This window comes from Rana temporaria, chromosome 12 (genome assembly GCF_905171775.1).
Source record: "Rana temporaria chromosome 12, aRanTem1.1, whole genome shotgun sequence".
Lineage (NCBI taxonomy): Eukaryota > Metazoa > Chordata > Amphibia > Anura > Ranidae > Rana > Rana temporaria.
The window spans coordinates 144,051,540-144,076,038 of NC_053500.1; the positions used below are offsets into that span (position 1 = coordinate 144,051,540).

The following is a 24,499-nucleotide window of genomic DNA, read 5'->3' on the forward strand; positions in this document are numbered from 1 at the left end:
ATTCAGGTGTGGCTTTCTCACAGCCCTGCTGATATCCTGCTGTGTGGAGTTGGAAACTGCAGAGAAAGTTAGAGAGCTCTGAGGACATGGCCGACACTTCCATCAAACCCGTCTCCAAATGCCAAAGCTGCATAGAAATTCCAACCTTCTCAGAGTCAGAGGACCCTAAGGTGGTCAAGTATTGTAAAAGCCGCTCCGTCACGGAGCTGGGATCCTTAAAGGTTACGTCCAATGGCTCCACCGCTGCAACTTCAGTTAATGTGCATCTTCCAGGCGACAAGGAGGCTGAGGGTGAGGCAGTCCTTTGTGACTTCTGCTTGGAGGAAAAGGTGAAAGCGGTGAAGACGTGCCTTACCTGCGTGGTGAATTACTGCACCACCCACCTCAGACCCCACTTAGATAACCCCAAGCTGCACTCCCATCAGCTGGTGTCCCCTCTGAGCGATACCGACTTGCGGACTTGCGCTTTGCACAACAAACCCCTGGAACTCTTCTGCAAGTTGGACCTCTTGTGTATTTGCGAGGAATGCGCAGAGTGGCAGCATAAAGACCACCAACCGATACCCTGCGCCGAAGCAAAGAAGCAAGTAGAGGTATGTGGAGCAACCCCATATGGACAATCGATCAACGTGTATCTTTGGGTAGAGTTTATTTTACAAAATTGCACAAAATTTTATTGGGCTTTAACATTTTCAAGAGAGTTGAGTTGAGAGGTATGTTGATATAGCGCGGTCTTACCCCAAAGGGTCCCAGGGATGGACTGGCCATTGGGACTACAGGGAGTTTCCCGGTGGGCCGATGGCTTAGTGGGCTGACTTCAGTGACAGTGGACCACCGCCCCCCTCCGCTCCTCTGTCTCTCCCTCCCTGGAGCGCTCACCTCCTCTCCATCCCCGCAATGCTCACCTGGGGGGCAACAGAGTAGCCGGGGGAAGACCCGTCGGAGCAGGGGGGACCAGAAGGAGCACGGGGGAGGGGACAGACAGCTGACTCAACAGCTATGGCCTGGGAGTTTCTCACTTCTGCCTAATTTTGTCCCATGGGGGGGGTGGGGGGCACCGAACTGATTCTTTGCCCGGGTACTGCCTATAAGAGTACCAATACCAGCAGTTTTACTCTAATAAAGTAGAATGGCTAGTGAAGGGGGAGAGGGGGCTTGGGTGGCGGGGGCAGGGGGGGCGGGCGTTGTCCGGCCGCTATAGGAGAGACCTATAAAAGTGGGCCAGTCTGGATGAAGTCCAGGGCCAAATTTTTGTCCCAGTCCAGCCCTGAAGGGTCCCGACATTGGTGGTATACCAGCGGTTTAACCGACAAGAAAGGGACAACAATTGATAACCAATGGCATTGATTTTCGTATCAGAAATTACAGACAGTCATTGTTGCAATCGGAAAGTCGAATAATCGGGGGAAAGATAAATTGAATATTAACTGTAAATCCCAGTGAGTGGAAGGTAATTATAGGGGAACGTATAGTAAATTAGATAAAGGCACTTATTACAAGGTATGGGGTAGAGCAGGGGTAGGCAACCTCGGAACTCCAGCTGTTTTGAAACTACAAATCCCATCACGCCTCTGCCTCTAGGAGTCATGCCTGTGATTGTCGGGGTCGTGCAATGTCTCATGGGACTTGTAGTTTCACCACAGCTGGAGGGCCGAGGTTGCCTCCCTCTGGAGGTAGAGTATAAATGAAAATGAGTTGTAGAGACATAAAAGGGGGGGAAATACAAGAAAAATTGGAAAGAAAGGGTCGGGTTGTGCCAGGGTTAAGAGGTCAGGGGTGAAGGGGTAGGGGGTTGCAGGAGATTTCCTTGGGATCCGGGTGGCCATACAGCTCAATGAGCACCATGCAAGTTATGTTAAAGTAAAAGTCCATTCAAATACTAACCATACTTAAACCTACTCCCACCCCCATTCTAACTACCCTATTCTATACTTACCTATTCTGAGGGTGCTCCGGTCTGGTCATAGGATCCCTCCAGCTGCTGGCTTCAGTGAAAAGAGAGATAGCCGACAAAGTAGGCTGTATGGGGCCCCGTGATTTATAACAGCAGCCCTGCCCAAAGGCATTTTCGACTGTCCTTCCTCTATACCAGGGGTCTCCAAACTGACGTCACCGGATCTCCGACGGAACTCCCTGAAGGCCCAGAAGCCGGCGGAGAGGTGAGTACCAATCAAAAGAATTTTAATCGATCAAAAAGATTTTGAACGATCAAAAAAATTAAAGATTAATCGATTAATTAAAAGTTAATTTGCACAGCCCTAGTTTTTAACCATAAGTAAAATTTAAAACAGGTTCTATTATTTTTTTCACGATAAAAAAACGATGGGGCCCACACATGATCGGTTCGTCCGATGAAATCGGTCTATTTTTCATCAGACTAACCGATCGTGTGTACGGGGCTTTAGAGGCGCCTCATTTCTATTTTATACTCTGGAGCTCCTGCTGGATTTTGCTTCTAATGCCCTTGTGGAGGCTTCCATTTCTGGATGAACATTTTATGGACACACAACCAATCACATCGCTATAATCTTTTTATATGGTCTATAAACTGAAGATCTTATGAATAAATGGTTGTGGAACAAATCATTTGCGTTTACATTATTTCTTATGGGGAAAATTGCTTTGATATACAAGTGCTTTGGATTACAAGCATGTTTCTGGAACGAATTATCCTCGCAATCCAAGTTTTTTTCTGTATATAAATCCAATAACCGTGGAATGTTTCAAGACAGATGTTGATTGTCCAGGAATGGGATGGGAAGTTTGAAAGTTGTGGACACACCCCGTTCTAGTTACATAATCCCATCCTTGGTGTCAGGAAGTCTGCTTAGATGGTAATTGTTCAGTTTATTTGGATGAGGGTGTGGATTATTGCCAAATCACTGGGGTAGAAATGTTAAAATGTTTCTACCCAAGCAGATTAAGTTGGCTGTGCTACTTGTGTGGCTATAAACTCTAATGCCGCGTACACACGATCGGAAATTCCGACAAGAAAAGTCCAATGTGAGCTTTTGGTTGGAAATTCCGACCGTGTGTAGGCTCCATCGGAATTTTTCTGTCGGAATTTCCGCCAAGAAAAATTTGAGAGCAGGTTCTCAAATTTTCCGTCAAGAAAAGTTCTTGGAGGAAATTCCGATCGTCTGAATGCAATTCCGACGCCAAAAAAACACGCATGCTCAGACTCAATTTGACGCATGCTCGGAATCATTGAACTTCATTTTTCTCGGCTCGTCGTAGTGTTGTACGTCTCCACGTTCTTGACGGTCAGAATTTGGTGTGACCGTGTGTATGCAACACAAGTTTGAGCCAACATTCCGTCGGAAAAAAATCCACGATTTTCCGATCGTGTACACGGCATAATGCCACGTACACACGCTTGGAATTTCCGACAACAAATGTTCGATGTGAGCTTGCTGTTGGAAATTCCGACTGTGTGTAGGCTCCATCGGGACATTTGCTGTCGGAATTTCCGTTCTCATAAATGTCGGTCGTGTGTAGATAATTTCGACGCACAAAATTCCACGCGTGCTCTGAATCAAGTACGAGACAAAAGCGCCTGGTAAAACTAGCGTTCGTAATGGAGATCGCACATTTGTCACGCTGTAACGGACTGAAAGGCACGAGGCTGAAAAGCGCGAATCGTCTCTCACCAAACTTCTACTGGTATGGAACTTCCCGCGCAATTGTCAGTTAAAGCAACGCCGTTCCGTATGGCAAAAAAATGGCCTGGTCATGAAAGGGGGTAAATCTTCCAGAGGTTAAGTGGTTAATATTTGTATTGTATACATTATAGATGCCGTTAAATAAATAAAACTCTCACTACAAGTGTTCCGAAAAACTGTCCAGTCTGGGAAGGGCGGGTATTTTCGGCTTTTGTCATGGAACAATTGTTTCTCGGTATCTATGTGTCATACATATGATGACTCCTCATGGTGAGAGATAACCTGTGACAAAACATTTCCACTTTCCAGTCAAGGAGAACTCGTGAGTTTGGCGCCCCCACCTCTGCAGGCGTCTGGGTGCAAAGCACCCTGTGCACCCTGCCTAGGATGGGCCCTGGGCGATCCTATTGGATGCCTAGGAGGAGAAGGGATGAGATGACCAGCGGAAGCCGCCATGATGCAAAGGGGGAGGAGACACCCGCCCGTCGCATCGCTGCCTGCCCCGGAACCTAGATGGGGGTAAATGCTGGCTGACCGACTGACCGTGAAACCCTGTGTGGGGGGGGGGGGTTGGGGTGGTGGTTTGCGGCCCTCCCCCCCCAAAAAAAAAACACCAGCTGCCGCTGGGTATAGTGTATCAATTTTAATATTTATTACATTAGAGACTGCAGACGTAGTACAGGAGACAGTCAGAGACTGCAGACGCAGTACAGGAGACGGTCAGAGACTGCAGACGCAGTACAGGAGACGGTCAGAGACTTCAGACGCAGTACAGGAGATAGTAAGAGACACATCGGTTCTGGACGGACATAAACAAGGAGAGAAGGAGGGAGAGGAGAACTTGGTGAGTTTGGCGCCCCCCACCTCTGCAAGGCCCTGGGCGATCCTATTGGATGCCTAGGAGGAGAAGGGATGAGATGCACGGGGGAAGCCGCCATGATGCAAAGGGGGAGGAGACACCCGCCCGTCGCATCGCTGCCTGCCCGGGAACCTAGATGCGGGTAAATGCTGGGTGACCGACTGACCGCGAAAAACTGTGGGGGGGTTAAGGTGGTGGTTTGCGCCCCCCCCCCCCAAAAAAAAACACCAGCCGCCGCTGGGTATAGTGTATCAATTTTAATATTTATTACATTACACCACAAGCCAAGGAGATCTTCTGGGATGTAGAAGCTGCGTTTCCTTCAGAGCGCATGCGCGCATGACGTAATCGGCGGGGTATACAGTAAATTTCTCCTAGACAATGCAAGTTTAGGAGATATGTACAATACCTATAAGGGAAGACTATAATAAGGCTTATCTATAGGAACAAACAAACCAGGGGAGGTTACTTCCTCTTTAATCCATTACAACTGTGAAGTCTTTGAAGCATCTCTGGATTGCCCCATTGTTGTTGTTAACGCTCATTAAAGCTGATTCTCTAAATGAGTAGAATGTCCACCTAGTGATGTAAAGCTGTGTTCACTTCAAACACCCGATTCTGTGAGGGACAATTCCTTTTTTCTTTCTCTTTTTTCTAGATTTCCCCTACACATAGCCAGATATTAACTAACAGTAAGCTACGTTAAACTGTGTATTTCCCCAAAAATTTGCCTAACTGTTTGTCTATCAAAACTGCATGTAAATTCCTTCTGTGCGATGCAAAATCCGACTATCTTCTCTGCAGATCGAATGTTACTCATTTCAACAAAAAAAAAAACGTGTTAATGAGGAAAAATAACAGACCAGACCTGGTGAACCTGATTGGCTGAGACGTGTGTCAGTGTCAACCAGGGTCTCAAAAATATTCCAATTGCACACCTTCCTGGAAAATGGCCGATAAGAAAGAAGGGTGCTGAAGCGAACCGGAAAGGCAAACATATTCGCCAGCACACCGAGGATCATTTAGAAAAACATCCAGAAATTCTTTAATGCATAGAAACGATCAAAACGGCAACGTTTCGAGGTCGCACAAGACCTCTTTGTCAGGCAAATGATGATCATTTGCTTGACGAAGAGGTCCTGTGCGACCTCGAAACTTTGCTGTTTTGATAGTTTCTATGCATTAAAGAATTTCTGGACGTTTTTCTAAATAATCCTCGGTGTGCTGGCGAATATGTTTGCATGAGTGTCAACCAGGGAACGCACACCCTGAGTGCCCTCTGGTTAACCAATTGGAAGCCGATTAGAGCCCACAGGCTGTAATCGGAAAGCCTATCAGAGCCGCTGGATCTGATAGACACTCCCAAAACACACCCACCGCTGTTATTCAGATAGCCGGCGCTCAACAGGGGGCCGGCCATCTGACTAGTGGGCGGCAGCGGCGACAATACATAGATTTACGCAATGCATGAATCTATGTATTGTTGAGTGACAGATGCAGAAGAGAGAGGGGGCGGCGCTCCTGTGCCCACTATGGACGCACCGCCACTGTCTATGACTCTCGGAGGTCTGGCAATTGTAAATACGGCCATATACTCGCCTGGAGAGCCGAGATCGCCCTGTTTTTTTTTTTCGATCTTATACTTTCCAGCCTGGAGGAGAGATGTGGGGTCTTACAGATTTAAAGAGGACCTGTCACGCAATATTCCTATTACAAGGGATGCTTACAGAAAGTGATAGACCTCAAAGTTGGGATTTTTAAGGCAATTAAAAAAAAAATGTTGAGTTTTGATTTCCAAAAAATGTTGAGTTTTTTGATTGCATCGCATAGTAGTCCATTATGTGTCACTTACCTGAAACCGAAGCCTGCGACGTCCCCGATTACCTGGAAGCGTCCATCTTCCTTCTGGGGGTCGCGTGACGTCACTCACATGCACGGTGTGAGCTTGATAAAGTGCGTAAGCACCGAATACTTTGGCGCATGCGCAGAAGAAATCCTCGTACGGGAAACTGTAAATATCTCCTAAAACAAGTAGGTATAGGAGATATTTCTTTCACCTACAGATAAGCCTTAATCTAAGTTTACCTGTAGGTGAAAGTGTGTTGTAAGGGTTTACAACCACTTTAAGAAGATAAGATAGAGAAAAACCTTGGAGGGAGGCGGCAGCACATGATGCATAAACGCCGGCTATTTGTCTATGCACGGGTTGTCTGACCGAGGGGGCGGAGCTCCACATATCGGCCCCGCCATTCCCGATATCAGAGCTTGACTTTGACAGCTCCACTCACTCTCAATGCTACTGCGGCTGTACGGTCCCGGCTTGCCCACCAATTCCTGGCTGTGCTGGATGGATAGTGACATTGCTGCATGTCCTTCTAGGGCTAGGCTGTCAGCAATATGTATGGGCACCCCCCCCCCTCCCTGAATCCGGGGACAGGCTTGGCCTGGAGACACTGCCCCCAGGAAACCGGGGACGTCTGGTCACCCTACTCTTTAAGCTAAGGTTACCAAATTTTTAAAATGAAATCAAGGACATATTTTTTTTTTTTTTACTAGTAATGGCGGCAATCAGCCCATCGCCGCCGCTGACCTCACAGCCTGTCAAGTCTTACTCTTCAGGCCCCAGCTACTGCTGGGTGGGGAGGAAGATATGCAGGCTGGCGGCTGGTCGGGATTTGAGCCCAAGGCAGAAGGAAATGCGAGCGAAGCTGAATGGGCATGCACCCGAAACTGAAGAAATATTCCCTCCCCTCCGACCAGCTCAGAAAGGGGCACAGATAATGGAAAAAATATACACCCCCTAAGCTAGTAGGAGCGGCAGAGCGGGGGGTGCAATTCAGAATTTTTTTCTAATTCTGCACTGACTGTCTTTGAAATTTGCCCCAGCCCCTGTTCAAATACAATCCGGGGACAGACTTGGTCAGGGGACAGTGTCCTCAATCCGGGGACTGCCCCCCGGAAACCGGGGACGTCTGGTCACCCTACTCTTTAAGCTTTGACAAAAAAAAACTAGAAGATGATTGGTTCCTATGCAAAGCTGCACCAGATTTTGCACTCTACAGTTTTAGTAAATCTTTCCCCCCAATGTATTAAACCTCTTAAAAGGATTACAATTGGCTGTACATTCTGGGACTTGTAGTTCCTCTAGAGCTGCAGAGTCAATAACAGGATGCTGTATACCGCACACAGGCTGTATGTATCCATCAGGAATTATGGGGCCCCTTACACAGCTTCAGGCATGGGCCCTCCTGGAGCAGAGAAATTGAGAAGCGCGGGGGGGGGGGGGGGGGGGGGGATGTGGGTGCTGCAAATTGAGAAGCGGGGGGGGGGGCCATTACAAAAAAAAGGAATAAAGAAAAATATATATATAAAAAAAAGGGGGGTAGCCATCCGGGGCCCTGGGGACCTCTGGGCCCTTTAATTAAAATAAAAAAATAAATTTTATATATATATATATATATATATATATATATATATATATATATATATAATTTATTATTATTATTTTTTTTAAAAGGTGGTTGCCATCTGGGCCCCTTACAGGTGTACTGCCTGTACCCCCCTGATGGCGGCCCTGTATGTATCTAAGCTGTATACAGACTGATCAGCAGGCAAAACGCCCAGTAATTGTTTTCAAACCAAAATATACAGTATTGTGTTCTCAGGAATATTATGAAGTGGACCCGTCCCGGGATATGGGAGTGTCCTGTTCTGCCCTGGAAAACATTTCCTGCTGTGAGCCGGTTTATATCAGATTGTACGGCATCAATAATGGGAATATGTTTGCCCAAAATAAACCTTGCAGTATCGGCTGACCTATTTTGCAACTAATTGGTGCCCTGTAGCATCCAGCAATCCGATTGGTCACTTCCAGGTACTGAATGGTGTCATGTATGTGTGTGTAGACAAAGCTGTTAGCACTCCAGGCTGAACACAGATAAAATACATACAGTAATACCTTTTGGATTATGAGCATAATCCATAATTCCAGAAGCATGCTTGTAATCCAAAGCACTTGTATACCGAAGCGAGTTTCCCCATAGGAATCAATGGAAACTCAGATTATTTGTTTCCCCATGACTGCTGGTGTATGCAGTACTGCAGGTGGCCAGAGGTGTGGGGGGCACTGCTGGTGTATGCAGTACCGCAGGTGGCCAGAGGTGTGGGGGGGCGCTTCTGGTGTATGCAGTACCGCAGGTGGCCAGAGGTGCGGGGGGCACTGCTGGTGTATGCAGTACCGCATGTGGTCAAAGGTGCGGGGGCGCTGCTGGCGTAGGAACTACAGTATGAGGTCAGAGATGTGGGGGGCGCCGGTGTATGCAATACCTCATGTGGCCAAAGATGCAATGGCACAGCTGGTGTATGCAGTACTGTATGTGGCCAGAGGTTCGGAGGCGGCGCTGTATGCGCTGTATGCAGTACCGCATGAGGTCAGAGGTGCGGGGGGTGCCGGTGTATGCAGTCCCACATGAGGTCAGAGGTGCGGGGGCGCCCGGTTCACCGGTTCTGGTTATCGGTAACCTGATTGGCTGAAGCGTCATCGAGGGCGGGAGAAGACATCGAGGGACGTGGAAGGACTAGGAGGATGGCTGACTTCCAGAAAGGTAAGTGCCGGGCGGGGGGAGGGGCATTTTACAGGGCACAGTGGTGACAATGGGCACAGTGGTGACAATTGGCACAGTGGCAGCAATTAAAGGGCACAGTGACATCAGTGGCGACAATGGGCACAGTGTCGACAATTGATGGGCACAGTGGCTGCGTTTGATGGCATAGCACAGTGGTGACAATTGATGGCATGGCACAGTGGCTGCGTTTGATGGCATGGCACAGTGGTGACAATTGATGGCATGGCACAGTGGCTGCGTTTGATGGCATGGCACAGTGGCTGCGTTTGATGGCATGGCACAGTGGTGCGAATTGATGGCATGGCACAGTGGCTGCGTTTGATGGCATGGCACAGTGGCTGCGTTTGATGGCATGGCACAGTGACTGCGTTTGATGGCATGGCACAGTGGTGACAATTGATGGCACAGTGGCTGCATTTGATGGGCACAGTGAGGCTGCAATTTTTTTTTTTTTTTTCGTTTGCGCCCCCCCAAAAACTTTGAGCACCAGCCGCCACTGGTGGCAACCCAACAGGCCACGTCCTCAACGCGTTTCGCTCTGCCCTCCGAAGCTCAGTCAGAGATCAGCCACAAGGGGAGTGCATTGTTTTCAGTAAGTTGACTGATTTTATAGGTTTCATCGTGGGCAGTAAAGCGCAACTGTTGTGCAGCTCTTCAAAGTAGAAAATAAGAATAATGAGAATAAAATGGCACCACACAAACTTTGATAGGAGTCTCACCAGTAAGCACAATGAAAGCTCTGCTGAATCTGCCTGCTCAGAATAATGATATTCAGGGGAGGATTTTAACACGTCTGCAGTTTTTTCCCAGCAGCCCCGTGTCTGATGTCGGCCCGGAGGGAGCTCATATGATCACGCTGGGGCGTAGGTTTGAAATAACAAAAAAAAAAAAAAAAACGGGGATCTAAAGTAAATATAATTTTTTTTTATTTCCTGTCTGCAGGAGGAACTACAGAAAATAGTGACGGACTATGACTGGAAGCTGAAGTCGGCTGAGAACTCCATCGTCAAATTAGAAGCCAATAGCACATCAATACAGGTGAGATCTTCGGAGGCTTTAAAGCGCTCAACATCTGAAATGGTCAAATCATTTTCTACGGAAAAAAAAAAAAGCATGGTGTCTCCATACATCTAAATATCAGATACATGTACAATTTTTTTTTTTTAATTTCTTTCTTGCGGTGTGTGATTTTGCCTTTTCATATAAAATTCTATATAAATAAAGGAAAATTCAGCGCTATGTGATATTAACCTTACTAGTGTTAATATAAATACCAAGGGCCAGATTCACGTAGAAATGGATCGGCGCAGCGTATCAGAGATACGCTACGCTGCCGTAACTTTTCCGGCTTTGGTTCGAATCCTGAAAGATTGCGAGTGAGTGAGTGAGTAACTTGTATAGCGCAGCAAATGCGAACTTAATCGCCTCAAGGCGAAAGTTACGGCGGCGTAGTGTATTTCTGGTGGCGGAATTCAAATCGGCGATTAGGGGGCGTGATTCATTTAAATGAAGCGCGTCCCCGTGCAGATTGAACTGCGCATGCTTCATTTAGAAATTTCCCGCCGTGCTTTGCGCGAAATTACGACGCAACGACGTAATTTTTTGAACTTAGACGTGACTTGCGTCCATCCCTATTCATGAACGACTTACGCAAAAATAAAAAAAAATGCAAATTTCAACGCAGGAACGATGGCCATACTTAACATGGCAAGTCTATCTATACGCCGCAAAATACCAGCTTTAACTATACGCCGGAAAAAGCAGACTACGTAAGAGAATGCGACGGCGGCGCGTACATTCGTGGATCGTCGGAAAAAGCTAATTTGCATACCCGATGCGGAATACGACGCAAACTCCACCCAGCGGACGCCAAAGTATTGCATCTATGATCCGAAGGCGTACGAAGCCGTACACCTGTCGGATCGAACCCAGATGCTGTCATTGAAAAAGGTATACAGTGGAACCTCGGATTACGAGCATAATCCGTTCCAGGAGAATGCTCGTAAACCAAAGCACTCGCATATCAAAGCGAGTTTCCCCATAGAAGTCGAAAAGGCCTAGGGACAGCTCGGCTGTACTCGGGGAAAACCTCAGAAAGACTTGGGAACTGAGTATTTCTGAGTTTTTCTAAACGGCTCAGATTGGCTCTGGCGCACCTGCACCTCCACACCGCTGTGGCTTAAATCCTGCTTGTTTTGCGAGGCAACACTCACAAAAAAATTGCTTGTATTGCGAAACGCTCGTTAACTGTGTTACTTGGAACCCGAGGTTCCACTGTATCAACAATACCCTTCACTGGAGATACCTGAACTTAATCATTTGGAAAGGGGTCCTCGAGGGCCATATAGAGTGTATATTGCAGCTTTGTATCCTTTCCACACCATAACTTGGATCATTTTAAGCCTTTCCCTTTTTTAATTGTGAGTTCTGCATTCCTCAGAATTCTGTCACGGAAGCCAGAAAGTCCATCGACCTTCAGTTTGAAGAATTACAGGAAGCGGTGAAGAAAGCCCACACCAAAGTCCTAGATTTCCTGGATCAAAGGGAGAAGGCGGCGATCAACCAGTCTGTAGGGATCAAGACCCACCTGGAACAGAAATGCAACGACCTGAAGAAGACCAAAGCCAAAGTGGAGGACATCTCCAAACACAAGAGCAAGTCCTGTTTCCTTCAGGTAAGAGTTGTCAAATAAATATTAAGACAAAAAGTAAAGAACAATAATGGCAACTAGTCTATTATCATTTTTAATGTTTATATAGAGTCCAGTTTTTGCTTTTTAAATTCTTGGGTAGCACGAGGGATGGTTAAAAAGCAAAGAAATTGGAAAACCTCTCTTAGATAGTTGCCACCAGGAGAGGTGACCCCATTGGAATATTTCTCCTCTACTCCCTTCACCATTGTACAGGGATGTCTTAATGGCATCATGGGCCCCTGGGCAAAGTAATGCACTGGGCCCCTACCAGACTGCCCCAATTTACGCAACTACTCTCAAGAATTAAACTATATATAGTTGATTAGAATTAAACATATATTTACTAGTACTTTCAATAACATCAATTTTAAACAATATAAAAAGCATTCCATAAATCAAAGACTAATCAAGACAAAGGGCACAGTACAGGGGTGGAGGCAGAAGGGCACAATACAGGGGGGTCAGGAGGGCACAATACAGGGGGGTCAGGAGGGCACAATACAGGGGGGTCAGGAGGGCACAATACAGGGGGGGGGTCAGGAGGTCACAATACAAGGGGGGAGGTCAGGAGGTCACAATACAGGGGGGGTCAGGAGTGCACAATACAGGGGGGGGGGTCAGGAGTGCACAATACTGGGGGCTCAGGAGGGCACAATACAGGGGGGGGAGGTCAGGAGTGCACAATACAGGGGGGGGAGGTCAGGAGTGCACAATACAGGGGGGGTCAGGAGTGCACAATACTGGGGGCTTAGGAGGGCACAATACTGGGGGCTCAGGAGGGCACAGTACAGGGGTGAAGCCAGAAGGGCACAATACTGGGGGGGTCAGGAGGGCACAATACTGGGGGGGTCAAGAGGGCACAGTACAGGTTCCAGGACGCTGTTCAGGACTCGGCCATCCTGGGACAGCTTTGTAAAAAGCGTGACTGGCCCAGCAAATCCGCGACAGTTGGCAAGTATAATGTAATGCAAGAGTATCATGGGCCCCTTATGCACCTGGGGCCCATGGACAGTTCCCTGGGGTGCCCATGCATTAAGACAGCCTTGTTATTGTATCCAAAACAAAAAAAATCTTGTCTTCGTTTGCTTTTTTTATTTTTTACACCCCTCTTCTAATCATGCCTGTTGCGCTGCCTTCATAGGAATACTGTGAATTTAAGAAGACTGTGGGTGACGACACGATCCCCAGCGTTTATATCGGGCTCAAAGACAAGTTGTCTGGGATCAGGAAGGTGGTGACGGAGTCAACGGAAAAACTTATTCAGCTGCTGCAACCCTCGTACATAGACACGCTTGAAGAGTTTGCAAAGGAAGGTGGGTCGTTGTTACGTTGGCCATACACACGTGGCTCTGACATGATATTTATAATTGTAATGTATGTGTGTTTGAGATCCATTTCATCTGAAGAACCTGTAGGCCTGTGGTCAGGGTGTCTGGCATTGGGTTCTGGTCCCTTCCTACCTCCAATCCAAACACAGATTCTAATAGTATATGATAACCTCAGGCCATGTTTCACACTTTATAGCATTGTATTACATCGTTTTTTTCTTCCATGGCAAACAGAAGGTCCTCTTTTTTGCCAGACCCCAATACAAATGTCTTTAACCTCTTGCTGGCCCCCAGCAGTACATTTATCGCTGGTGGGCGGCAGCCCCGGGCAACGCAACGTACCCAAACATTGCGGTTTATTTTCTAGTTGTCTTCCAGTGATGTTTGTAAAAAGAGTTGCTTAAAGTGGTTGTAAACCCACATTTTTTACTTTTTCCTACAGGTATGCCTATAATAAGGCTTACCTGTAGGTATAAAGAATATCTCCTAAACCTGTACGGTTTAGGAGATATTCCCCTCGCAATGCGCCGCTGATTGCAGCGGCGCATGCGCAGGGGGGATCCTCGGCTGAAGGGCCGGCCCCGCTGACCCATGTCGGATTGAAATCTCCCGCGCGCACGTCTCCAGTGACGTCATCGCCGCTTCAGCCAATCACAGCGCTGGAGACACGCTCGGCTCGGCGTGGACCAGGTAAGTTCCCTACCTCGTTCCAAGGTAAGTATTTCATAATGAGCTAATATGCGGTGCATACTAGCTCATTATGGCTTTTGCCTTGCAGGGTTAAAAAAAAAAAAATATATATATATATATGCGGGTTTACAACCGCTTTAACCACTTTTCATCCAGTCCAATTCTGGCACTTCGCTCCTACATGTAAAAATCATATTTTTTTGTGCTAGAAACTTACATAGAACCCCCAAACAATATGTATGTTTTTTTTAGCAGAGACCCTAGACAGAGAATACAATGGCGGCTGTTGCAACTTTTTATCTCGCACTGTATTTGCGCAGCAATTTTTCAAACATGTTTTGTTTGGAAAAAATTTTTTTTTTTGCATAATGTGAAAGATGATGTTACACCGAGTAAATAGATACCTAACATGTCACCCTTCAAAATTGCACACGCTCGTGGAATGGCGCCAAACTTCGGTACTTAAAAATCCTCATGGATGACGCATTAATTTTTTTCACTGGTTACATGTTTTGAGGTACAGAGGAGGTCTAGGGCTAAAATTATTGCTCTTGCTCTAACGTTTGCGGCGATACCTCACATGTGTGTGGTCTGAACATCGTTTTCATATGTGGCGGGACTTACTTATGCGTTAGCTTCTGCGTGCGAGCACACGGGGGCAGGGGCACTTTAAAAAAAAAAAATATGTTATTGTTAAAGCGGATGTCCGCTGAAAAAAAAATATTAAAAGCCAGCAGCTGCTGACTTTTAATATTAGGACACTTACCTGTCCTGGAGTCCAGCGACGTCCACAGAAGAGGACGAGTCTCTCTGCTGCCCAACCCCCCGCCATCCTCGGTGAGGGAACCAGGAAGTGAAGCGCTCGGGCTTCACTGCCCGGTTCCCTACGGCGCATGCGTGAGTCGCGCTACGCCTGCCGATTAGCTCCCGCTGTGTACTGGGAGCCGAATGTTCCCAGAACACAACAGAGGGGGAGGTGACGTCATGCCCGCAGTCTGCCCGAGACTGTGTGGCCGGAAGTGGGTGCAAATTCCTGTCTTTAGACAGGTATCTGCACCCCCCTCCCCCCTGAAAGGTGTCAAATGTGACACCGGAGGGGAGGAGGGTTCCGATCAGCAGGAGTTCCATTTTAGGGTGAAGCTCCGCTTTAATTTTACTTTTTACTAATAAAAAAAACAAAAAAACATTTAGTTTACTTTTATTCCTATTACAAGGACTGTATAAGCTTGACAGGTCCTCTTTACAATGAGATATGGGGGGGGGGGGGGGGTCAATAAGACCTCACATCTCACCCCTGGAAAGCCTGAAATAAAAAAAAATTAAAATAAACCGACCTCAGCTTCCCAGACGTTTTCTTTTTAATGCAGATGCCGGGCGTGATGTCATAACATAGCATCGCCTCCGACGATCATAGAGACTCCGTGACCATCTGGTCCGCCAGTAATCTCTATGGTCGTCATCCGGCGGCGGCCGATTCTTTGTGTCCCCGATGCCACGGGAGAGCCTGGAGAAGCACTGTATGGCGGCGGGAGGGGGGGACATCCCCTCTCGCTGCCCGTAAGAACGATTAAGCGGCAGAACAGCCGCTATGATCATTCTTATGGTGCAGGGAATCGCCGGCTCTAAAAATCCCCACACAAAGTCAAGGACGTTCCTATACGTACCTTAGGCGGGAAGTGTTAAATTCACTTAAATGAAGATATGCAAGTAGGAATAGAATAGTACCGTATTTATCGGGGTATAGCGCGCTCCCGCGTATAGCGCGCACCCCTAAAGTTGCCCCCATTCCTGTGAAAAAAATCGTTTTTTGTAGTTACAGTTTTGGTGTCTTGAGCGGCGTCCATCGGCGAATCCGGCGTCCGTCTGCGGCTTCGGGTGTCCTCTTCGTCGGGTCCGGCGTCCTCACGTCCTCCCCGCTCGTTTCCCGCGCCGAGTTTTGAATACTGCGCCAGCATATACCGAGCGCAGTACACTCGGGCAGGCTCGGCAACTGTCGCGCTCACGTCCTGTACGTCCAGGACGTGAGCACGGAAGAAGACGAGACTGGCCGACTATACCCGAGTGTACTGCGCTCGGTATATGTCGGCGCAGTATTCAAAACTCGGCGCGGGAAAGCGGGTATCGGCGTATATCGCGCACCCATGATTTTGCCCTGATTTTCAGGGCAAAAAAGTGCTCGATATACGCCGATAAATACGGTAATCAGTAGTGTTTGATAACTTTGTGTCATTAGTAATGATGGTATTGGGGGTGTATAGCATACATTAGTAGGGCTCTGTAGTGCATAATGCGGTTCCTCCCTGACTGTAAATTCCTTTCCTCAATGACTGTGCCTTTACAGAACACGCCAAGCATTGCATGCAAACAAAGGAAACGTGATAATAGATTTAACACGGGCAGATAAACAATCTCAACAAAGATTATGATTCAGGATAGTTATCGGCTCCTATTGGTACATGACGTGTCGGTTGACCGTTTTCTGTGAGCAAATGTTTAAACTTGTGTTTTAAGTGACCTAAATGGCCTCAGATGTTTGTAAGAGGCTGGTAGTGAAATGTCTGAAGAACAGAACTGAGGATAAAAAATAAAAAATGTAAGTTACATATTTAAGGTGCAGGCTCAGTCTCTTCACTTGACTTCACACACAGCAATCAACTACTTTGTTACAATAGACTTCACCAGCCGCCCCGTTGGTTCCAGGTCATTGATCCATTAAGGTTTTGGATTGCAGTTGTGGATCTTGTACTAATAAAGGTAAGGTAATAATGGCAGCTCCCATTGTTCCGTCTCAGGGACATATAGCTAAACCTTCTTGTCCCATAAACTTCAGATACCATATTTGTTTGATCTCAGTTTTATTAGAACAAGCCAGGTGAAACTACAAAATAACAGAAATGGACCTCAATAAGTACAATATTACACACATCACAGCATACATTACAGAAACAACAATCTACAATAAAGGATGAGATCGTAAAAACTTACCGTATTTATCGCGGTATTACGCGATCCCGCGTATACCGCGCACCCCTAAAGTTGTCCCGAATCCTGTGGAAAAAAAGTATTTTTTCGTACTTACAGTTTTGGTGTCTTGCGCGGCGTCCATCGGCGGCCTCGTCGGGTCCGGCGTCCGTCTGCGGCTTCGGGTGTCCTCTTCGTCGTGTCTGGCGTCCTTCTGCGGCTTCGGGTGTCCTCTTCGTCGGGTCCGGCGTCCGTCTGCGGCTTCGGGTGTCCTCTTCGTCGTGTCTGGCGTCCTTCTGCGGCTTCGGGTGTCCTCTTCGTCGGGTCCGGCGTCCGTCTGCGGCTTCGGGTGTCCTCTTCGTCGGGTCCGGCGTCCTTCTGCGGCGTCCTCGCGTCCTCCCTGCTCGTTTCCCGCGCCGAGTTTGAATACTGCACCGACATACTGTATACAGAGCGCAGTACACTCGTGTATTGTCGGGCAGGCTCGGCAACTCTCGCGCTGACGTCCTGTACGTCCAGGACGTGAGCGCGGAAGGAGCCGAGACTGCCCGACTATACCCGAGTGTACTGCGCTCGGTATATGTCGGCGCAGTATTCAAACTCGGCGCGGGAAAGCGGGTATCGGCGTATACCGCGCACCCACGATTTTGCCCTGATTTTCAGGGCAAAAAAGTGCGCGGTATACGCCGATAAATACGGTACTTTTTAAGGTCTCTAAGGGGTGATGGCGATAGATTGAGAAATACATGTCTTGCTTCCTGCAGTATCTTCTCAAAGAATATTGGTTACTTCACTTCCTGTGAAGATTCTACCCAGAATTCCCTGCTTACTAACAACTTCCTTAACTACACATACAGTAAATCAAATAAACAGAACAACTGCAGCAATGCCAAAAAAGAACACTAGATGGAGCCTGCACTCCACATATGTAATTTTAACAACACAGATACAGATAATCAGCATAGACATCTGGTGACGGAACACCCATAAGTTTCCCGTTAAAGTGGAAGTTAAAGTTGATTTCCAGGCATGGTTTTAATTGCATGGTCATACAGTATTAGTCTAGCTTAGACCAATGTAAATATACATATCCCATACCTTAGACTCTCTATAGTAGTCAATGCTACTACAGTGATTGATGTGCTCTTCTTCTGGGTCTTGTCCCAGCCCAAGCGTTTGTAATTTTGCATAGTGATCACAGGGCTCGCTCTCTTAGCACAGGCGCCATTCACAGAACACCTTGTATGTATTTATTTTTTAGAGGAATACAAGGCGTACTTTGAATGAACGATTTGGGGCAGCAACATCACGTTAAGCACAAGACGTGGAAGACTGCTGTAGCCGCCGCAACTACAGTGATCACCGTGGTCTTCCGCTTCTTGTGCCGCTCATGGCGTCACCGTCCCGCCTCATCCAATCAGAGAGTGGCATGTACTCAGGGCAGCCATTACGAATTTTGGGGACCCTTGCACAGCTTTAGGCAGACAAGTGTAATCTCTTTTCTCCTGACGCAAGATAATAAGGAGGGGGGGGCTGGGGAACTTTGGGCCCCTTACAGGTGTAATGCAAAAAAAAAACAGGAGGGGGGCCAGCCGGACCCCTGGGGACCATCGGGCCCCTTACAGGTGTAATGCCTATACCCCCCTGATGGCGGCCCTGCATGTACTCATTGATACAAATACACAGTGTTCTGTGAAAGGTGGCAGTGTACGTCCATGACGCTGTAGGGCCAAGGCGCGCTGCACCATTTGTACCATTGGTATGGTGCTGGCAGTTGGTTCACCCGCACCATGGCAATACAGGTCTCTGATTAAGGGCATGCAGCATGCAGGCCCACCCTATATAATCAGGGAAGATAGAAGTCCCCCTCCCCCAGACCTCCTTTTCCTCCTGGCCTGCTACCGGAGCCAAAAGATAGGGTGGGTACCGTATGGTGATGGGGGACTCATTTTTAAGGGGGTCTCTAATGTATGTGCGGAGATTCTGATTTGATGGGTGGACCTCTAACACGATAGGTGGCCTCTGCTGTGCAGAGGGGCTCTGATGTAAATGGGAGGACCTCTAAAGTGATGGCGGACCTCTGATGTGATGAGGGGGGGGGGGCACTGATGTGATGGGGTGGCTTTGATGTGAAGGTGGGACCTCTGATGTGATGGGGCAGCTTCTAACAAGATAGGGGTCCTCTGACATGATGGACGACCTCTAATATGAAGGGGTGGCATTGTCCCAGGCTCAGGTTTCTCATTGATATTGATGAACATTTACATATTTTTTACATTTTAGAGTGGGGTACTTTGAGACTGTGCATACTTTTAAATATAAATCTAGAAGAAACTCAATTGTTAATTTTTTATACATTTTTTTCAGATGAGCTGTCAATCAAGAATGTGGTGTCGGCAATAGTCCCTGCCAACCACAGGATATCGGCTCCGGAGCCCTCAACAAGAGAAGAGTTCCTAAAATGTGAGTGATTTTAGAGCACGCTTTTGGTTTTCGTTCACCTGATTGGTGAAACCATTTTTACCACAACAGAAATGGGTAAAATCTTAATGCATGGGCACCCCTGGGCACTAACCAGGGGCCCCAGGTGCATAAGGGGCCCATGCTACTCTTGCATTCCATCATACTTGCCAACTGTCCTAGATTTGCTGGGCCAGTCAAGCTTTTTAATAAGCTGTCCCATGAAGGCCGTGTCCTGAGCAGCGTCCTGGAACCTGTATTGTGCCCTTCTGACCCCCCCCCCCAGTATTGTGCCCTTCTGACCCCCCCCCCCCCAGTATTGTGTGTGACCCCCCCCCCCTGTATTGTGTCCTTCTGACCCCCCTGTATTGTGTCCTCCTGACCCCCCTGTATTGTGTGTGACCCCCCTGTATTGTGTGTGACCCCCCCTGTATTGTGTCCTCCTGACCCCCCTGTATTGTGCCCTTCTGACCCCCCCCTGTATTGTGCCCTTCTGACCCCCCCCTGTATTGTGCCCTTCTCACCCCCCCCCTGTATTGTGTCCTCCTGACCCCCCTGTATTGTGCCCTTCTGACCCCCCTGTGTCTCTGATGTGTCCGTTGCATTGTCGCAGCACTGCTAAAAATCGAAGATCACAGGCATTGGTAGTAAAAAAAAAAATTATAAAAATGGCAAAAAAAAAAATTATGCAAACTAATCAATATACGCTTAATGCGATTTTTTTTCTTTTTTTTTCTTTACCAAAAATATCTAGAAGAATATATATCGGCCTAAACTGAGAAAAAAGGGATATTTATTATAGCAAAAAGTTTTAAAATATTAGTTTTTTTTCCAAAATTGTCGCTATTTTTTTGTTTATAGCGCAAAAAAATTAAATCGCAGAGGTGATCAAATACCACCAAAAGAAAGCTCTATTTGTGGGCGAAAAAAGTTAAAGCGACGCAGTGCCAAATTGTAAAAAGATGCTCTGGTCAGGAAGGGGGGTAAAACCTTTGCGGGGCTGAAGCAGTTAATTGCGGACACGTTGCATTTTGATGCAATGCACAGAACAATGTTTTCAGGGTGCTCGTGCGGTAACCTGCGTTGATGGTTTGCGAAAAAATGTGCATGGTGTGAATGAGCCCTAAAATATTTCCTGTATTGTGGGCCAGATTCAGAGAAGAGATACAACGGCGTATCTCCTGATACGCCGTCGTATCTCTGAGATACGATTGTCGTATCTATGCGCCTGATTCATAGAATCAGGTTACGCATAGATAGCCCTAAGATCCGACAGGTGTAACTTGTGTTACACCGTCGGATCTTAGGCTGCAATTCTAGGCCGGCCGCTAGGTGGCGATTCCATTGCGGTCGGCGTAGAATATGCAAATGACTAGTTACGGCGATTCACGAACGTCCACGATGCCCGTTGATCTAAATTTACGTTGTTTCCGTAGCGATACGCGTTGTAAAGTTAAGGCTGCCTCCTAGGTGGTCTAACCAATGTTAAGTATGGTCGTCGTACCCGCGTCAAAATTTTAAATATCACGTCGTTTGCGTAAGTCGTCCGTGAATGGCGCTGGACGCCATTTACGTTAACGTCAAACCAATGACGTCCTTACGACGTCATTTAGCGCAATGCACATCGGGTAATTTGACGGACGGAGCATGCGCAGTATGCTCGGAGTGGGAACGCGCTTAATTTAAATGGTGCCCGCCCCATTTGAATTAGGCGGGCTTGCGCCGAGCGGATTTGCGTTACACCGCCGCAAGTTTACAGGTAAGTGCTTTGTGAATCAGGCACTTACGCCGTAAACCTGCGGCGGTGTAACGTAAATGGGATACGTTACGCCGCCGCTGCGTAACGTAAATCTACGTGAATCTGGCCCTGTGTCTTTATAGACGGCCTGAATGAGCAGTGCCGGGAATTGGCCCGTGTTTCCTTGTAACAATGCGGTTCCTCAGGTTACTGTGGTTGCTCGCGCTGTAACGTTATACCCAGGGTTGTATGTAGGTCACCCTCACCGTCGGATTATCTTTCATTATCTGAGGACATAGTGATACTGGGTGGAGGGCGTGACTTTAAATGCATTACAATGAACTCTGCCACGCATTTCCTCTGTTGATCTTACAAAGTCATAAACGCCAAATGTTGCAATTTTTGTTTGCAGAACTATTCAACGGACATCCAATAATCGCAGAAACTCCATACTAATCTATTTATAAAAGTGTCGTGATAAGAACTTTATTTGTCTACAACAGCCAATCATATTCAGATTAGTACTGGAAATGTACTTTGTTAATCCCATTGTTTTCTCTACGGCAATACAGATCAATCTTATTGAACAGAAGTCAGGCCTAATTGGAGCTGTCCCTTATATACAAACTGTTTGGGGTTGATTATTGTCCGAGAATAGGTGGTTAAAGTGGATGTATCGTGACTGCGACATGGCGGACACATCGGACACTTTTGATGCCATTTTGGAACCATTGTCATTGATACAGCGATCAGTGCTATAAAAATAGACGATTACTGTAAAAATGTCACTGGCAGTGAAGAGGTTAATCAATAGGGGGTGTTAAAGGAGTTAAGTGTGTCCTAGGGATGTGTTCTAACTGTGGGGGGGGGCGGGGCTACATGTGACACGACCCTGATCATCGCTCCCAATCACAGGGAGCTGTCATCAGTGTTCTGTCACTAGGAAGAACAGGGAAATGCTTGTTTACATCAGAATTTCCCTGTTCTTCTTCTCTGCGAGACGACCTTGGGTCCCGCGCACTCGCGGTCGGACTCACGGAGCTTGCGGCGGACCCACAATGCTGCATCTTAAAGGGGACGTACCTGCGCACGACGATATACGACGACATAATGGCTCGGCTGGGCATATGGGCGTACAGGTACGTCCCCTTTAAGATGCAGCATTGTGGGTCCGCCGCAAGCTCCGTGAGTCCGACCGCGAGTCCGCGGGACCCGCGGTCGTCTCACAGAGAAGAAGAACAGGGAATTTCTGATGTAAACAAGCATTTCCCTGTTCTTCCTAGTGACAGAACACTGATCACAGCTCCCTGTGATTGGGAGCGATGATCAGTGTCGTCTCACATGTAGCCCCTATTGGTTAACCTCTTCACTGCCAGTGTCATTTTTACAGTAATCGTGCATTTCTATAGCACTGATCGCTGTATCAATGACAATGGTTCCAAAATGGCATCAAAAGTGTCCGATGTGTCCGCCATGTCGCAGTCACGATAAAAATCAATGATTGCTGCCTCTACTAGTAAAACAAAAAAAAAATATGAATAAAAATGCCATAAAACTATCTCCTATTTTGTAGACGCTATAACTTTTGCACAAACCAATCAATAAACGCTTATTGCGTTTTTTTTGTTTTGTTTTTTTAAACCAAAAATATGTAGAAAAATACGTATCGGCCTAAACTGAGGGAAAAAAAATGTGTTTCTTTATGTATTTTTGTTTTTTTTATATTTATTATAGCAAAAAGTAAAAAATATTGCTTTTTTTTTCAAAATTGTCGCTCTATTTTTGTTTAAAGCACAAAAAATAAAAATCGCAGAGGTGATCAAATACCACCAAAAGAAAGTTCTATTTGTGGTAAAAAAAGGACGTCAATTTTGTTTGGGAGCCACGTCGCACGACCGCGCAATTGTCAGTTAAATCGTCCGGGGCCGAAGTGGTTAAGGCTTCAGCATACCAAGACATTTTGGACAATTTCATGCTCCCAACTTTGTGGGAACAGTTTGGGGATGGCCCCTTCCTGTTCCAACATGACTGTGAACAGGGGCGTAGATAAGGGGAGAGTTAGGGGGTCCAAACCCCCCCCCCATAGCATCAGTTAATTTCACAGCAGCCAGGCTAGTGCACCAGTACCCAAAGCAAGCCCCATAAAGACATGGATGAGCGAGATCCTGCACCGCGACTTTTTATAAATGTGTTTATTTCTATTGTCCGATTTTTATATTTTTACATGTTTTTTATTTTTCCTCCTATCTACCCTTGCAGATAAATCGAATGTTACATTGGACCCAGCGACGGCTCACTGTTTTCTGAGACTGTTACAAAACAACCGCAAAGTCTCCAACGCTTCCCCTTGGCAGCAGACCTACCCCGACTGTCCAGAACGATTTGAAAACTTCTGCCAGGTCCTCAGCGCAGAAAGTTTTTACGTGAGCCGCCACTATTTTGAAGCCGAGTTCAAAGGCGAGCTCTTCTACATCGGCGTGACTTACAAATGTATCGACAGGAAGGGCTCGGAGAGCAACAGCGCCATAACGGGCAACGACTTCTCCTGGGCCCTGAAGTGGAACGGCAAAGAGTTCTCCGCCTGGCACAGCGAGGTGGAGATTCCAATAAAGTCAGGGAAGTTCTCAAGGATCGGCGTCTACATTGACCACCAGAGAGGAACTGTGGAATTCTACGGTGTGACCGACTCAATGACACTCCTGCATAAGTTTGAGGGGCCTTTTGCTGAACCCTTGTATGCAGCCTTTTTGCTTCCCAAGAAGGAAAACTCGGTGACTATTATTGCACCCGAAAACATGGCCCAATCTGTGGAGGCATTGCCACCACCTGAGACCAAGGTGACCACAACCACCTCGAAAGAAACCATCACAGCGAATACCAAGACCGAGGTTACCATCAGTACCACTGTTCAGATCATCAAGATGGAGAAAAACATTACAGATGCCTCAACCGTGTCTACAGATGGAAAAACCAACAACCAAATAACGATGGAGACAGAAAAAACGTTGACCAAAATCAGCACTGTGTAGTGCCTCAGCTTGTGTTATCTAGAACTGTTTAACCGCTTGATGACCGGCTCACGCCGTTATACGTCGGCAGAACGACATGGCTGGGCAGATCGACGTGTGTGTGTGTGTGTGTGTGTGTGTGTGTATGTGTGTATATATGTATATGTATATATATATATATATATATATATATATATATATATATATATATATATATATATATATATATATATATGTCGCCTTTAAGATGCGGCATTGTGGGCGCGCGCCACCGCGAGCTCCGTGACTCCGACCGCAGGTCCTGCGAACTCTATGTCCCGCGATCATCTCACGGAGAGGAAGAACGGGGAGATGCTGATGTAAACAAGCTTTTCCCCCAGTCTTCCTAGTGACAGGACACTGTACACCGCTCCCTGTGATCGGGAGCGGTGATCAGTGACGTGTCACACACAGCCCACCCCCCTACAGTTAGAAGC

The 24,499-nt window shown here is 47.1% G+C and overlaps 1 protein-coding gene across 1 annotated transcript; it reads left to right on the forward strand.

Annotated features, from left to right (window-relative positions):
* TRIM16 (tripartite motif containing 16) lies at positions 1-24,140 on the forward strand. The gene is made up of 6 exons (XM_040331084.1): positions 1-593; positions 10,089-10,184; positions 11,587-11,820; positions 12,980-13,151; positions 19,185-19,280; positions 23,275-24,140. Exons 1-6 carry the CDS (start codon positions 87-89, stop codon positions 24,042-24,044), a joined length of 1,875 nt encoding a protein of 624 aa, XP_040187018.1. The 5' UTR covers positions 1-86; the 3' UTR covers positions 24,045-24,140.
* Positions 24,141-24,499: the final 359 nt, after the last annotated feature.